Source organism: Rattus norvegicus, chromosome 9 (assembly GCF_036323735.1).
Source record: "Rattus norvegicus strain BN/NHsdMcwi chromosome 9, GRCr8, whole genome shotgun sequence".
NCBI lineage: Eukaryota > Metazoa > Chordata > Mammalia > Rodentia > Muridae > Rattus > Rattus norvegicus.
This window is the reverse complement of record NC_086027.1, coordinates 100,843,645-100,859,684: the sequence shown is the minus strand read 5'-3', so window position 1 is coordinate 100,859,684 and position 16,040 is coordinate 100,843,645. Positions and strand designations below refer to the sequence as shown.

Below are 16,040 nucleotides of genomic sequence, written 5' to 3'. Positions count from 1 at the left end.
GTTAGGGAAGGGTATGCAGGACGGTGCAAGACAACTTTAGGGAGATGGGGATGAAGGTGGGAGCTGAGAGACCTCAGGGCTGCTGACCAAGCTCTTGATGGGAAGGGGATGAGACGGAGATAGGAGGTTGTAGTGGAGGTACGACTGCGAGAGAATGGAGGTGAAGATGAGAGGTGAAAGCATGGAGGAGTGGGGATGCAGACAGGAATGGTGATGGAGATGGCGCCTAGCCGACGACTTAGCCTGGTACCAGCTTAGCGGGCACCTTCCTGGCCTTAGAACCCCCTTCCCCACGGCCGCTTCAGTGGTGTCCCCAGCTGTGGATGCACTCCGGATAGTAAGCGCGATTCCAGTGCCGGTGAAATGGCCAGGCAAATGCAGAGCAGCAGAACTCAGCAGGAAAGGCTAGGGGGCGCCGGCGTGGTGGATTCCGCAGCCCAGGGCAGCAGGGCAGTGGCAGCAAGCAGCCTCACTGGTGCACTCAGCAGAAGGAAGCTCCCTGGGACGCACCTCCTCCCCCAGCCTTCACTGGCGCGTCAGCACCGCCCCCATCTCCCTGGAAACAGTAGGCGGCTGCAGACCCTCCACTCCCCCTTGGGCCCGCAGTGCTGTACCCGCATTCTAAGGACTTGTGGATCAGGCCTCTGCCTCTTGTGCCAGCCCCAGCTCAGAGGTGGGGGTGGGGTGCAGTGGGAGCTCTGGCTCATTGGCCTCAGCAGGAACTCATCAGGAACTGGGGCTAGCTAGAGAGGTCCATGGGTGGTCAGACTTCTCGCCTAGAGAGACCGCTAACTGTATTGAGGGGGGGTCCCTCTCTGGAAAAAACACCACATCCACTGAGGTCACCGCAGTCTCCCAGTCCTTCCTATTATCCCCTGCCCTGAGGACCCATCCCCACAAGCCCCAGCCTTCAGTTCCCTGATAAGCTTCTCTTAGCCATACCAGCCAACCTAGCGTTCTCCATCGATGCTCCTGGCCCTCCTGGGACAAGGGCTGCTCCCCTACTCTGTTGATAACCATTTCCTTTCCAACCTTTGGTTCCAGTTGGGAAATGAATATCCTTGAAAAGAATAGGTCCTCTCAGTAGTCAGTCACACCACTGGGGACACAGGAACCTGCTGGGTAAGTAGCTTCAACCAAGGGGCTTTGGATCTAGAAGACTCCCAAATGGACGCCCTCTAAACTGCCTACTCCCTGTTCAGGCCACCTCACCAGAGAATGCCAGGTAGGAAGTGCCTCATTGTGGCAAAAGGTCCCACTGGGACTGAAGCTCTTGCCCCAGTGTCCATGGCTTCTTGGCACATGTTAGAGATGAAGAGGACCCTGTGTTTATGTCTGCCAAGACCACAGCCTTCTGGATTGGCTGCAGGGCAGAGCCCCCTCAGAGCTAGTGGTGTTACGTCACCAACTCAGTGAACTTCAACCATGCTCTCTTGTTCACACCCATTCGGGGCCGGGTGGTGATTCAGGCAGGATGTCTGTAAAAGGGAGGGTTCGTGCCAACTGCCCTGGGGCTCTACACTGCCTTTTCACCTAGCTGCCCCCCTCTCCTCAGTCCACTTCTGGGCCCTGTCTGGGCTACAGGGCAGCTAGAAGACCTGTATGACAGACTGGTCCTTCTTCCTTGGATGTGTCTACATGGACTAAAGAGACACAGCGCAGGCGCGGCTCAGCCCTCCACCAAACTGGCAGAGGTGGTAAAAGAGATGCTATAATCCAGCCAAGATGGAGCCCAAGGCAAAAGCAACAGGTCGGCAGCTGCCTGACCATCTGTCCTGAGCGCATCCCCCACCTCCTGCAAGGCTTGCTCATCTCCCCCTCCCCAGGAAGCTCCACTTCCTTTCTTTCAGCTCTACCCTCCAGCCATGCTAGCTCTCATTAAAATAGGTATAGAATATAACAGGACACCTTTGCCCAGTGTGGCCATTTCTGGAACAAGGCCACTGCTTTAACCAACTCAGATCTTCTTCCTTTAAGCAGGTCTAAGACGCAGATCGGCTAGGAACTTGTGGTGTAAGGGAAACCTGGGAGAGGAGTTCCCATCCACCAGGGCTCTTACTCCTAGCACAACATAGTCAGTGTCCCATAAACAAGGGTTCAGGGTTAGAATCACTTTATCTATAGTTTGTCTATCACTGACCTTGGTGGCATACAGACAGTCAAATCGACATGTCCAAGGTCACTGGCTGGGAATGGCCATGTGAGCAGTGCTGGCCTCCCTACATTCCCATCCCAGGGGAATTTCTGGGTGTAAGGCAAAGACTACAGCAGGAGTCAACATGCTCTGCTGAGAGGCAGCAAGTAGTCTGGATGGCTTCCCTAGGCTGGGCTGTCCTGGCAGCACCTCTGTTTGCCCAGCAAGGGCAGGCATGTGGCTTCTAGCTGTGGTCCCACCCTGCCCTGCAAGTACAATTAGAGGAGGGTAGCAGGGAACTCAGATGCCAGTTATATTATTTGATTTTTTTTACATGCATTTGTGTGTGTGGGTGTGAAATAGAGCCAAAAGGTACAAGCAGATGTTTGAATGAATAAACAAACTATAACTATATATTGTTCTGTTTCAAAAGGGGAATTCTGACATGCTGTAAGATGGCTATCATGGTCAATGAAAGAAGCCAAGTTGAGGTCCCTAGGATTGTTAGAATCACAGGAGAGAGAGAAACTGTGCATGTCAGAAGTTGAGGAGAGGAATGAAGGGTGTGTGTGTGTGTGTGTGTGTGTGTGTGTGTGTGTGTGTGTGTGTGTGTGTTCTCCTGTGGGCATGTCTGTGGGATCCAGTCCACTGAAGGTGGGACCATCCCCTAGGCTTGACCCTGACCTGTGGAAGAGTGAATAAAGCTAGTTGACAGCAAACAAGCCATCAGTCTAGGTGCCTCAGTGTGCCGAAAGTATAGGTGTCTCTCTCTGCTCTTTACTATGGGTGTGATGTGTCCAGATGTCTCAAGTTCCTGTTTCTGATTTCCCTGTAGGGATGGACTGTATCCTGGAGATATAAGTCAAACAAACCTGATCCTCCCCTAAGTTGCTTTTAGTCAGAGTATTTTTACAACAGCAACAAAGTAAAACTAGAACAGGGATTAGTGTTTAATGGAAACAGAGTTTCAGTTGGTGACAACACACCATACTGAGAAGCCAGGCATTGCCTGCTAGTTGGGGTGGCCTGCCTTTTCATGGTCCTGTCTTGCAGTTCTTTGTGGGGTGTATTGGCTAGTTTTGTGTCAACCAGACACAAGCTGGAGTCATCAGAGAGGAGGGAACCTCAACTGAGAGAATGACTCCATAAGATCCAGCTGTAAAGCATTTTACCTAGTGATCGATGGGGGAGGGCACAATGTGGATGGGGCCTCCCTTAGGTTACTGGTCCTGGGTTCTATAAAAAAGCAGGCGGAGCAAGCCATGAGGGAGCAAGCCGGTAAGCAGCGCTCCATGGTGTCTGCATCAGCTCCTGCCTCCAGGGTACTGTTCTATTTGAGTTCCTGTCCTGACTTCTTTCGATGATGAAAAAGTATAAGCAGGATAAAAACCCTTTCTTCCCCAACTTGCTTTTTGGTCATGGTGTTTCTCTGAAGGGATAAAAACCCTAATTAAGACCTGGGATGTGATCTAACTGAAGTCACTGTCACCGATGGGCATCCACCCACAAGCACACAATTCAGGGGGGGATGACTGAGGTTCCCAGCAGTGACGTGACTCACCCATATCAGACCCTGGGCCAATGCTGAGCTCCTTCTCCTAGCCCAGGCCAGGCTGGTGCGTGAGACCTCTGGAGTCTCGTGCAGCCCAGCAGTAGTCCTAGGGACACAGATGAACCCTCATCCATAAAACCAGGGCTCAATGGGCCTTGTTGGAGTCAGATGTTGCCACTGCACTGGTCAGCAAAGTTCCTGTCTGGTCCTGGCCAAGTTTTCTGAAAATGAGACCTCAGGCTGCTGGCAAGTGCCTGCAAGGCCCTACTGGGAGGCCATCCATCCGGTTACTGGTGACAGTCTCACAACCCAGCCCGGAAAGGCCCTTCCCAACCCCACCAAGCACTCCTGGGGCTCCCACCCAACAGAGTTCTGTCATTGTCACTTTCAGTCCCTACCCCAGAAAGGTCACACTCCCTCTCTCTACTCTAGGAGCAGGTGGCATCATGGAACCACTCTGCCTCCTCAGTTCACTTCTCAGGGATGCTCACACAGCTTTCTTCTGAGGTTTCTTGGCCCCACCTTGTCTACACTCAGACTCAGGCTTTTGCCAGTGATTGCTGGCAGGCAGAGGGACATAGGGCTCCGGTGACACGGCTCTGTATGCATAGGGCTCAGGGCATCTTGGATCCCTGGAGGTAGACAGTTGAAGGAAGAAGCCTTGCTTCCCCAAGGGAGCATCAGAACTGTGTCAAGGCATGGGATCCAGTACAGAGAAGGCCTCGCTGCTTAGGTGTTACCTGCCCAGTTCTGGCAAGAAACTGTTCCTGTGACACTCTCCTGTTCCCTCCTGCTTTTCCTGAGAACCTGTGGTATTCCCATCCCTCACCTCCCCTTGGCTTCCTTTCTAAAAGTCAGCTCTGGCTTTTCAACAGCAGCCCCAAGAGTGAGTGCGTGCTAGCCTGCCACCCAAACAGCCCTGTCTCTATTGGTGATCGATTCTTGGACACTGTCTTCCTTGCCATTCCTGGCTTTCCGTGATAGGACCAGTGAGCAGTTGCTGAGTGGCTGACACGACTTCAGGAAGGAGTACTGTGGGACACTGGCTAGAGTCCTCCTGTCCTGTAGCTCCTCAGCCTTCCTGGATGCTGGCCTTCTCTCTCTCACTGAGGTTCAGTCACTCATGGCTTGCCTGCAGAAAACAGCACCATGGAGGAACGGGCTTCCCTGTTCCCCAGGAGCTCCTCTGAAGGGGCACAGAACACATACAGAGGCACGGCAGCCAGTCCACAGTCACGCAGTCAACTGAGGGCAGAGCTGGCTCTTGAACTGGGTGGATTAATTATCTCCCACAGATCAGATTTGGATTCTGAGGATGTTTCTCAGTGCCAGCTAGGTTCACTGCTAGCTAGTGGCCCAGCCCAACATTCCTTCTGAGCCCAGAGCCACTGTGCCACTGCACACAGCACAAACAGCCCAGAGCACCCAACCACATACCTTCCAGTCACTATTCTGCATGGCTCCAATGCTACCACACTGACCCCAGACTGCCTACTCTGCCAAACAGAAGCACTAAAGGCCTGATACAACTTGACTTCATCCTGACACCCAGAAAGGACTGTGTCTTCTAGGGTAGCTCAGGGATCTCTACTCCAGGGAGGAGACACAGGCTAAGGCACCCAACTCTGGATTCACAGAGCTGTCTTCCAGCCCTGCCCTGCTCTGGAGGCTACATTTGCAGCCATTGGTGTAACCATCGCCCCTGTGCTGGTTAATATATTAATTTGACAGGGTTTAAGAACCATCTAGAAGATAGATTTCTGGGCAGATCTGTGAGGAAGTTTCTAGATTGGGTTGAAGTGGCAAGACTTGTCTGACATGTATCTCTTGGGGTTCAGTTTCAGACTAAATAAAAAGGATGGGGGGGCACGAGATGTGGTTCAGTGGTAGAACACTTGCCTAGCATACACAAGCTGTGCGTTTGATCCTGTCCTGGCTAGTCTTAGGCCAACCTGATACAAGATAAATCATTTGGGGAGAAGGGAATCTCAGATGAGAAAATGCCTCCATAAGAATGGCCTATAGTCAAGGCCTTATAGTGCATTTTTAAAATTAGTGATTGATGTAGGAGGGTCTAGCCTATTGTGGGCTATCAGAAAGCCTTGGGGAGCAAGCCTTAAGCAGCACTCCTGCGTGGCTTCTGCATCAGCTCCTGCCTCCAAGTTCCTGCCCTGTTCGAGTCCCCGTCCTGACCTCTCTTTGCAAGAGTGTGACCTGAGGGTTGTGAGCCCAAACAAACTCCTTCCCAAGTTGCTTCATGGTGTTTAATCTCAGCAATCACTTAAGACAGATCCTCAGTGCTGCAAGAAAACAAACCAAGGAGAAAGCAAGCTGAACACCAGCATTTACTCGCTCTAGACAGTGGATACAATGTAACCAGCTGCTTCAAACTCCTCCCACTGCATCTTCCCAATCTGGATGGACCCCCACCCTTGAACTATAAATATATTTACAAAATAACTTTCTTCAATAGCTTTGTAGGTTTCTTGCAGTAGCAACAATGTAGTTTTATAACCAATCCTTCTTACCCCATAACCCTGTGACTAGACCCTTCTCTGGCTTTACCTCCTGGGTTTCATCACTAGCAGCAGGCTTATATGAAGAGGTTCAGCCACATTGTAACAGTGGATGATTCCCCATCCCCACTTCACACGCTGTTAAAGGCCTGCTTGCCTAGCTTCTAGTTCCTTCTACATGACTCCTCTCTGCTTCTCTCTTTGCTACTCTGGTGTTCTTGGCTTTGGCCATAAATCCTGGTGAGTTTTGGAGGAAACAAAGGTTGGTTCCTGAGGTCAATGAAAAGCTCTCAGGGCCCAGCCCAAGGCAAGAGTCCCACAGGATGAAAAACAGAGAAGGCTGGGACCATAACACTGTGACTGGACAAGTGGGCTAGAGCTTCTTCAGCCACCGTGATGATCTGTCAAGAGAAATCCAGGACTGCACAGCAGGACAGTGGTCTGGGACTTGTCCTGTGCAGCCTAGGGTAGGGTTACGGGTTACTTCAGCAGGTGCGTGGTTCTAATGCCCACATTTCTCAGCTTGTTCTTTTCCTCATGGTGCCAGGGCCTTGCGTGTGCTAAGCCAAAGCTCCACCACTGAGCCACACTTGTAACCCTCCCTGTACTTATTATTTTGTGTGTGTGTGTGTGTGTGTGTGTGTGTGTGTGTGTGTGTGTATCCAAGAATATGCACGTGCGGGTGCTGTGCTCATGTGGTGGTCTGAGGATAACTCTGCAGTCAGTTCTCTCCTTCCACTTTTCCCCGGGTTCTGGGGAATCACCCAGGATTTCAGACTTGTGCAGCACTTTTATCTGTTGTGCCGTCATAGTGGTCTCCCTGCAACCCCACAACCCTGTCGTTTTATGTGATCCGAGCAACATTTGGTCGTGAGTCAAGCAAGGCCATGCTCAGAGGGAAACTGGCACATGCCTGCCTTCGAGAACCTGGTCAGCTGCACAGCCTGAGAGCACTCTGTCTGTGGCTATGTATCAGCACCAAGAACAGCCCCAGCACACAGTAGGTGCTTGTGCAACGTCTCTGGAGGCTTTAGAGGGCCCAGTGAACCTGCCATACATCATCACTGTTTAGACTGGTGATGACACTCATTTCTTAGCCTAGCCCTCAGCATGGCAGACTCTTAAGTCACAGACCCGCCCTGCTCTTCCAGGCTTGCCACTCAGCTGGACTTGGGCTACATTCTGAGCCCCAGTGCCATCTGGTGGAGGATATCAATTCTTCAGGACTGAGTTTAGTTTTGAAATGAGAGGGATACAGAGGCCACTTGGGCCTTCTCTTTGACCTGAGGAGCTAGCCTCTACTTCCCACAAAACTCAGTGAGCACCTAGTCAGACTATCACAGAACACGGTGATGTGCCCTTCCCCATGGACAGACCATGTTGTAAGACCAGGCAGCTGATTTACTGTTCACTGGAGTTTCAGACTCATGGTGAGGGTGCCACATTCCAAGCTATCTGCTACAAAAGCAGAGGGACATGAAAAATATTGGTAGTTTCTACACTGGGCAAGTCCCAGGTCCTATTGTTCCCGGCCTGGCTGGGAGTCAGTCAACTTACCCACATCCCTGAACTCTGAGTTCCACTTGTGTTCCTGTAAGGACCGCTGGTGTGCACTACCCTTTAACTCCTATTTGTGAACCTTCTGGATCCAATTCCACTTCCTCTCCCTACCCAGCGCCCCCCACCCCCCCTGCCCGACTTTGGTGGGCCTGCAGCTCTCATTACGTTTCTCCCGGTGCCACTGGTGTTTGTGGAAGATCCTAAGAACTCCCAGGGAAGAAAGCTAAACACGGCACCCACTAATTGCTAGGAACAGTGCATTGCCAAAGGTCCACATGGTGCATTCAGGACAGAAGTATCACACCACTCATGGAGGGGTGCCCAGGGTATCTGGCCTATGGCCACCAGCCCAGAGCCCTATATGAACACATGCTGGGTAAGATGTGCCAACTGGGAGTCCTGGGATGTTAGAATGTACAGAGTCTTCTGGGTACTGTTACAACAAGAGTGTGGGAGGGGCAGAAGTTAGAAATGGTGAATTACAAGAAATGGTGAATTAGGTAACTTACTAAGAATGACAGTGAATTAGTAAGAGCCTCGTCCGTCCTTCTAGACAACCGTGTGGTCCGGTGTGTCCCAAGCTCCATGACAACTGTAGATGTGTAAACGTCTGAGCCAACCCCAGCAGCAGGTGGCATCAGCTTTCTCTCCAGAGACTGACAGATGGTCACAGGTGGGTGGGATGTATTCCCTGTAGCCCCCAGAGCCTCTGGTGGGCACTTGTGGCCATGATGCTTGAGGACACACTCAGACGTCACCACAGTTCAACTTGGGATTGGATTCCGAGGACCACAGGGAGCCACAGACAATGAAGAAGCCCCCAGACGCAACAGGAAGGATGGCTACCCACAGATCACAGTCTGGGACATGCTCAGCAGCTATATTTAATGGCTGGGAATACTTCTGATGGTATAATTACTTCTGAGGCTCCAGTAAGCCAAAATGGCTTATAGGGAAGTGGGCCACCTGTTCAAGGCTTTACAAGCATCCATCCTCCTTTTCTACATCTGGTAGTTTTGCTACTCAAACACACACCATCCTCACTAGAGGCCAGTGGTTTAAGACATTGTAGTACGGAGACTACTGGGTTTGGGAGGGTCTGGAAGCCCTGATGCAATTTCTCGCCAAATCTTAATCATGTCGAGTCAGGGATGAAAGGAAAATGGCTGCCCAGCCTGGCCAGATTGGTTCAGACATCTGTGACCAATGAATGGCCAGCTCTGAACTTAAGAGATCTACCTGGGTGTGGCTAGCAGAGGATGGGCCGAGCTTATATCTCTGTCCCCTTAACCAGCTAGCCAAGATGATGTGTCCTCATATGACCCTTTTGGACACGCTCTCCTAATCCAATCCTTCCAGTGCTGGCTTCTGACGCCTTACTCCTCTGTCCCTTCTTGCACCTGAGGGGGTCTGTGGCTTGAGAACTAGATCTCTGCACTACGGTCTCACCCTCACAACTTGGACACAATTTCGACACCTATGAGACAGGCTTACTTAAAGGTCTCCTATGTTTAAATAAGGCAGTGTGAGTGCCCAGGTTAGCCCCACCAGCACTTGCTGGGACCCCACACAGGCACTTGCTAACTCTGGGTGGGGACACTGACTTACTCAGAATATAAATAGGAAATAGTTGGGGTAGCAGACCTCTAGCGAGGCTCCACCCGGGCTTGACCTCTGGGACTCAGTTTCCTATGCACATGCGAAGCAGTGCTCTGTCTGCCAGCACCTCTGGAGCCTTTATCTCCTAGGCATCTTACAGGGCTTCCTTTCTGAGCCACTTCCACACAGGCCCTTGCGTTGGCCAGGGGCGGACTGAGCTAGCCTCATCCACCTATAGTGCCCACACAGAGACACAACAGGCCTCCAGGTTCAGCCCACAGAGGACTTGCTCTCTGTTTGCCTCCCTGTCGTGGCCCTGGCTTCCCAGGGTGGGGGTAGATTGGGCAGATGGCCAGGGAGTGAGATTGACGGAGCCCCCAGGGGCTGCCCTGTCACCTGGCCAAGTCCTCCGAATCTAGGGAGCATTTTGTACAAGTGAGCAGCGGCCTGTTTGGCTGGCCCTTGCCCCGGGGGAGACAGCCTGTTTGGCATGCTTAGGGCCTTTCCACCAAACCCTGTCTGTCCCCGCCCCTTGCTCTCTGCTTTCCTTGAAAATCTGTCCTAGGGCTGAGCCTCCCATCTGGCTTGACTCTTCTATTCACAGGTGACGGTCTGTCTGAGGTACACTGGTGCCACTGACTGCCAGCCAGGGGTCTTCAGATTTCAATCCCACTTCTGTGACATCCCACAGAGATGAGTCACTGGTTACAGCTCCGGTCACTGAGGGGGCAATGCCAGACCTGCCTATTAACAAGAAAACCCTGGCCTGCCCACCTGACGTGGAAGGAAGGTCTTTTGGGGAGGCAGGGGTCGGCCACTGGGAGAAGAAGCAGGTGAGAGAGGCGTGACTGAATGAGACAGAAAGTCTAGGATTTCTGCAGCCAGACAGAAAATGCCAAACCAGCGCTGGGAATGAGATGTAGGCATCATGGGTTCTTCCCTTGCTAAATTGAATCCTCAAGACCCGTACATGCCAGTATGACTTTTCCACCCAAACTCGAGTATAATTTTATTTGGATGTGAGGTCTCTGCAGACAGTAACTATTAAGAACATTAAGAGCAGGCCCTAGTCCAAGACAACTAGTGTTTTTATAAGGAGTTTGGAGATAGATAGGCAAAGATAAAGTGTAGGTTTATAAGCGAGGGACACCAGTAGATCTCAAGATGCTGGGAAAGGCTGGGCTCATGTTCTCGAACTGTTGCAGAAAGGGAAACCCCTGCCTGGTGCCTGGGCTCAGGCTCCCAGTACCCCAACCATAAAGCAAGGTCTGCAGCTGCGTCTTTCTGTTTGCTGTGCTTTGCTACTGTGGCTCTGGAAACGAAAATGCCGGCAATTTCCAGGAGTGGTCCCCTGCTTGGCACAGGAAGAACTTGGGAGTGTTCCCTACACGAATGGACCCAAGACCTGCTCAGGCGAGAGTCAAAGCAGGAGTGTAAATGCCTGTCAGGGAATGTTGGGGACAATGGTGGCAGAGGTGGCCCTGGGTGAGCACAGGAGGGACTGACTTAGGAGGGAGGAGTTATAGGTCAGGGCAATGAGAAGCCAGTGGGAGATAAGGCTGAGGAAGAGGAGCTCACACTTGAGAGCTTCGCTGGCACGGGTTGCTGACAGACAACAACTAAGACATATAGGCACCCCTGGTTGCCCTGTGCTCTCACCCAGAACAACGGCTTCTTCATGGGGTGGGGGTGGAGCTGAGTCCAAAGGAGAGAGGACCATATCAACCCAGGGGACCATGACCTCAGTACATGCAGGAGAATCCCAGCAATGCGGGTGCCTACCCAGGTCTGCTCTCAATCACCACCAAGAAAGGCTGCCAGCAGGGCATCAGCAAGGTGCTTGGCTTCCAGGTAGGAGGCAACAGCTTGAAGCCACTCAAGGACGTGGGCAGCATCCATCACATGACCGTGCCCATAGTCAGGATAGGTCAGGGCTGGACAGAGGGTCTAACATCAAGGGGGTGGGGAGTTCCTGTGTTCTGACATAGGAAAGACCCTGAAATCTCTCCCGGCCCAGCCTGAAGAGAACAGCTTTGTTTAAGAATGAATCCACTTTTCCCTGCTCACCTCTTACTCTGCAGGTAGCGGCTGTATACAAAAACCATGGTGTAAATGAAGTGTTCGCCCTGACTGAACCTACCTGGTCTAAAGTGCATCCCAGCTGCTTGGCATAGATGTCAGTAAAGTGCCAGTGCTTTGGGGGTAGGTAGAGGGCAGGCCTGTCACTAGAGGCTTGTACTGGTAGTCTAGGGTCTATCATTGACGCCCTACTGTACTCTTTTGCTAGCCTGTGTTCAGGGCATCTGCCTATCTACACTGTTCTTCTGGGACTTGGCCCCATCAAGATCAGTTTGCCTCTCCCAGTTATTGACAGTCTGAGGTTCTGCCCTTGGCCCACAGGAGGCAGTCAGGATACTCTGTGCACACTCTGGGTCACTCCTGTTACCTGTCTCGAGCTGGGGAAGGGTCACTCTGGCCTGTGTAGCACCAGTTAAAAGGAATTTCTAGACCCTGAGAAGGAGTCAAAAGCAGAGAATCAGAGAACAGAGAGTATCTGTGAGGCCCATAAGGCCTGCACCGCAAAATCCCACTTCAGGTCTCCAAGCTGAGAGAATGTGATACTTCTAGAACACAGAGCCTCAAAAAGGAGGTCTGCTCTGGCTCTTCTGAGGAACAGCTGCCAGCCCAGGCTTTGGGATTAGCCAGACAATGCCCTAAGAAAGGTACACGGCCTCTCTGGCCTGGATGTCCTCTCCCATCTACTGCTTCACATGGCCCCTCTCATGAAGTACTCTTGGGGGAGTGGTGAGAATGCCTCTTTGGAGCGCAGGGCATTAGGAACACTCGGCTGACGGACACTATCACCTGTGCAGTGTGTGCTGACTCTGCAGAAAGCCTCTGGAGCCCGAGAGAGGAAGTTTCCATGGAGAAGCAGGATGGCCTGTCCAGCATGAGAGCCACCGTGCTACAGCAAGGACCCAGGCCATTGCATCACGCAGACGGCCGTGCTGGAACATGGCTCCCTTGGGCACACAGAAGCCCGACCGCTGTGCTGGAGATGATGAAAGTCAAGCTCTGAGCAGCACACTAGAGCACGAGGACCACCCCAGGCTTCGGGCTGAGCCACACAGGGCAGACAGGGCATGCAGAGACTCTCGGTCCAGGGTGGTGAATGTGGCAGTGACTTGTGAGAGCCACAGACCTCAAGTGAGGGATGGATTCTGTGGGGCCTTGTAGAACTCCTAAGAGGTGGGAAGGGCCTGGGGGCCCGAGGACCTCAGATTCCAAACTACTGTACAGAAGGCCAGAGCTCACATAGAGAACTAGAGTCCTGTTGGGGGCTTAGTGAATAGTCGGTGTGGGGTTTTGGTGTGAGGTGCTCACCCTCGCTGGCAGACAGGCAGGAACACTGTGACTTTGGGACACAGAAGCTTGACAGTTCTAAGGTCTTCTGATGCCCAGCCCCAACTCTGTCTAAGCCGGAGACCTTAAGGAGGGCTGTGTGTGCTCCGCTAAGGGCCGCCTCTACCTTCTATCTCCATGCTGTGGTAAGCCGCCAAGAAGCATGTGTCCATCTGCAGTTGTTTACCAAGAACCTACTTGGGGTCGGTGGCCTGGATAGGCTTTGTGTTGACAACAGAGACCAGGGAGGGGTAGTCTCTGACCCGGGAGCCCAAAGAGAATGAACAGCCTGGTACAGAACTAACCGTATGGGGTACACTTAGTAACATTCGTGACCCAGAACAATCCTGCCAGCCAAGAGAGACTTGCTTGACCATGGCTGTGATTCAGCAGTGGGCTCCTAGCAACCTCACCCAGACCTTGCTTCCCGGCAGGGCCTTGGTATAGGAGGACACCACCGTAGTGGCTGCCTCCCTTGGCTAGTTCTCCTTGATGGAATGGGATGGCTGCCTGGAAAGGCTATGTGGAAAACTAAGCGGTGCCTTAAGTGAGGTGCCAGCCTCTCGTATACAGTACTGTTTGATGAAAGGGCAGTCTCCTGCTATTTCTGGTCCCTAAGACACAGTGCCCATGGGCCACTCTTCCTCTCTCCCAACCACCCAGTGACTCCAGTAGAACCTCAGCAGAAACCTATCTCCTGGGGTACTCCCGTATTTCTTATAAGTGGGAGCTCTTTGGAACTCTGGACAGGAGACTACAGCAAAGGGATCACATAGGAGTTAGAGCTCCAGGGAGGACTGTGCCATCAGGGGCCACCAGAGGGCGCCTGGTCCTTAGAGTCCAGTTTTGGTGGCACAGAACCAGACAGGACCCTGAGCTTGGCTGCCCTTTGGGCCACTGCTAGCCTAGGAGGTCACCCTGTTTTTCAGTCACATATGCTAATACTCTCTGGCACTTGAAGGTATTCTCCCACTCTGAGGGCTATGAGGTGCAGCCCAAGGGGTTCCAGAAAAGTGTGGTGTGTCAGTTCTGAGGTGCACCAATAGGGATGATGGGAAAACTTAGAACCCAGCCTTGAATGTCAATAAATAGGGTGTCCCTGAATAAACATTGGGCCCCGACCAGCATGACTGCTGTAATTCTGCAAGGTGCCCACACAACCCAGCTGGATGGGCATCCAAGGCCGTCACAGACATCAAAGCATTTTGCTTGTCTTGAGTTCCTAATCCCCCACATTCCCCAACCACAGGGCAATAAGAACCAGGCTCTCTGGAAGGACTACACTTCTGCTTCTTTATTTTGCCCTCTTGGTGCCCTTGTCACTGCCTACTTTGCCAGTCCCTGCCTACACACGGGCACAGTAGCTGTGGGTGGATACAAACTCGAGAAGGTCCTCAAGAAAGCATTGAGATGGGTAGGCATAGCCACGCCAAGGGAAGATGTAGGCTGGAAGGCCTCGGGCTGGTACATGTGGGGAGCAGGAGTCTGGCAGGGATAAGAGATATACAAGGACGTCAGGGTATACGTTCCTATTTATGTGTGTTTTTGGAAGTGGGTATAAGGTGAGCAGGGCACCAACCAAACTCTACCTGCCTTCTGCCAGGCACCGGGTGGCCAGTGCCCAGAGAATTGCAGGAACTGGCTTTGACAATGGCAGGGCTGCCTGGAGAGAGAGGCACAGAAAGGACTGTACTGGGGGCATTTGAGAAGGAGACACTCAAGAGACTCAGGCCAAGCAAGGTGTCTGTGGATTCTGTCTCTCCCCGGAACGGGGGCTCCAAGACCTGGCTACCTACTACCATTTCCAAGCAAGTTGCAGCCACAGGCCATCCCTCTTACTTTCCTCATTCAGGGTGTCTATGGCGCCAGTTGAGTTTTGCCTCTAGCCTGCGAGCCCCTTCAGTTTCAGAAGAAACCCACAGCAGGAATCCCTGTTCACCAAGGCCCTGGTGTTGCACTTATCCATGAAAGCTCCCCACACATTTAAGAGCAAAGCCTGGGGCTTGGGAGGTCCTTAGGACATTGCATAGGCGCTCCAAGCTCATAAAGATTCGGTTCCCAGAGCTCCCGAGGCAGCCGGGAAGGGAAGGGAGGGGAAGGGCTGCTCTCAGCAGCTGCAGGGCCGAGGCCGCCGCCAGGAGGGCCGCTCTTCTTACAAAGAGATGACAAGGCCCCTGGGCGGGATCCAAGACGCCGACCACCTGCAGCTGGGCTCGAAGCTCCAGGCAGCCCCGAGCGCCCGGTCAGACCACGAGTGTGCTAGGATAGGGGCGCTGGCGGGCATAAGTTCCTAGGCAGGAATCCCCCGAGCCCTGGGGTCCCCTGAAGCGCACACCGGGCTCATATTTACTTAGATCCCAGGCTTGAAGTATAGAATCTCCCCATAAATCCCGCTTCTGCTGCTTCTGCTGTGGACCCGCGTAAATTCCTAAGCAGAAACCTTGACGCCTGTGGGAGAGGTCCGCATAGAGAAGTTCTTAGCCCACTGCAACCGGAATATGCGTCCCAACAGACCGCCCCAGAGCTAGGGCTTGCTTCGTCGCAAGGGCGGCAGGCACGCTGTCCCGGACCTGGGATTGTTGTTGCCCCGCCGACACGGCGGGCCAAGCCAGGGACCAAAGACTCCCAGTTCCAATCCTAATCCAAAGGGAGCGCAGAGTGTTATGGGGAAGGGACTCTAGAGCGTAGTGACTGGGAACTGGGAAGCAACAGAGCGGATCGGAGATCGGAGGCGAGGGCCGTGGGGTATAGACCAGTTGAGGAGCAGGAGGCCACTCCAAGTCTAGGCGGCCGGTTCTGGCGCCGGGGGCTAGCTGCGGCGCGGGTAGGGGCCCAGAGCAGACCTCCTGAGTGCTAGTGTCCGGTGTCCCCAGACGCAGCACCCTTACTCACCCGAGATCTCTGCCTGGGGCACGTCGCTCAGGCTAAAGCCCTTAGCCCCGTAGATCTGGCGGACTTCGCTGCAGCTCCGGCTCTTGCTGGCGGGGTCCCCGCGGGCGCAGGCGACTAGCGCGGCGGCCGCGCACAGCAGCCACCAGCCTCGGGCCCGGAGCTCCATGGCGGGGCCCGCGGCTCCCCGGCCGCCCGTGCGCGCCTCCCTGGATCCCGGCCGGCCCGCTCAGCCCAGTCTGCGCGAAGGGCAGAGCCAAGGTCCCAGCGCGCGCCGCTCGTGGTCCAGAGGCGGCGGCAGCCGAGGAGGCGGAGACAACAAAAGCCGGCTGCGGCTGCAGCGCGGGGCGCGAGGCGCGAGGCGCGAGGTCCGGCCACTCAGTCGGGC

At 53.5% G+C, this 16,040-nt stretch overlaps 1 protein-coding gene across 1 annotated transcript in view; it reads right to left on the bottom strand.

The window, feature by feature from the left end:
* Gpc1 (glypican 1) overlaps window positions 1-16,040 on the bottom strand; it is a 27,814-nt gene extending 11,774 nt beyond the window's left edge. Inside the window, exon 1 of the mRNA NM_030828.2 lies at window positions 15,656-16,040. Coding sequence (NP_110455.2) covers window positions 15,656-15,821 — 166 coding nt within the window. The 5' untranslated portion in view covers window positions 15,822-16,040. The remainder of the gene's footprint in view (window positions 1-15,655) is intronic.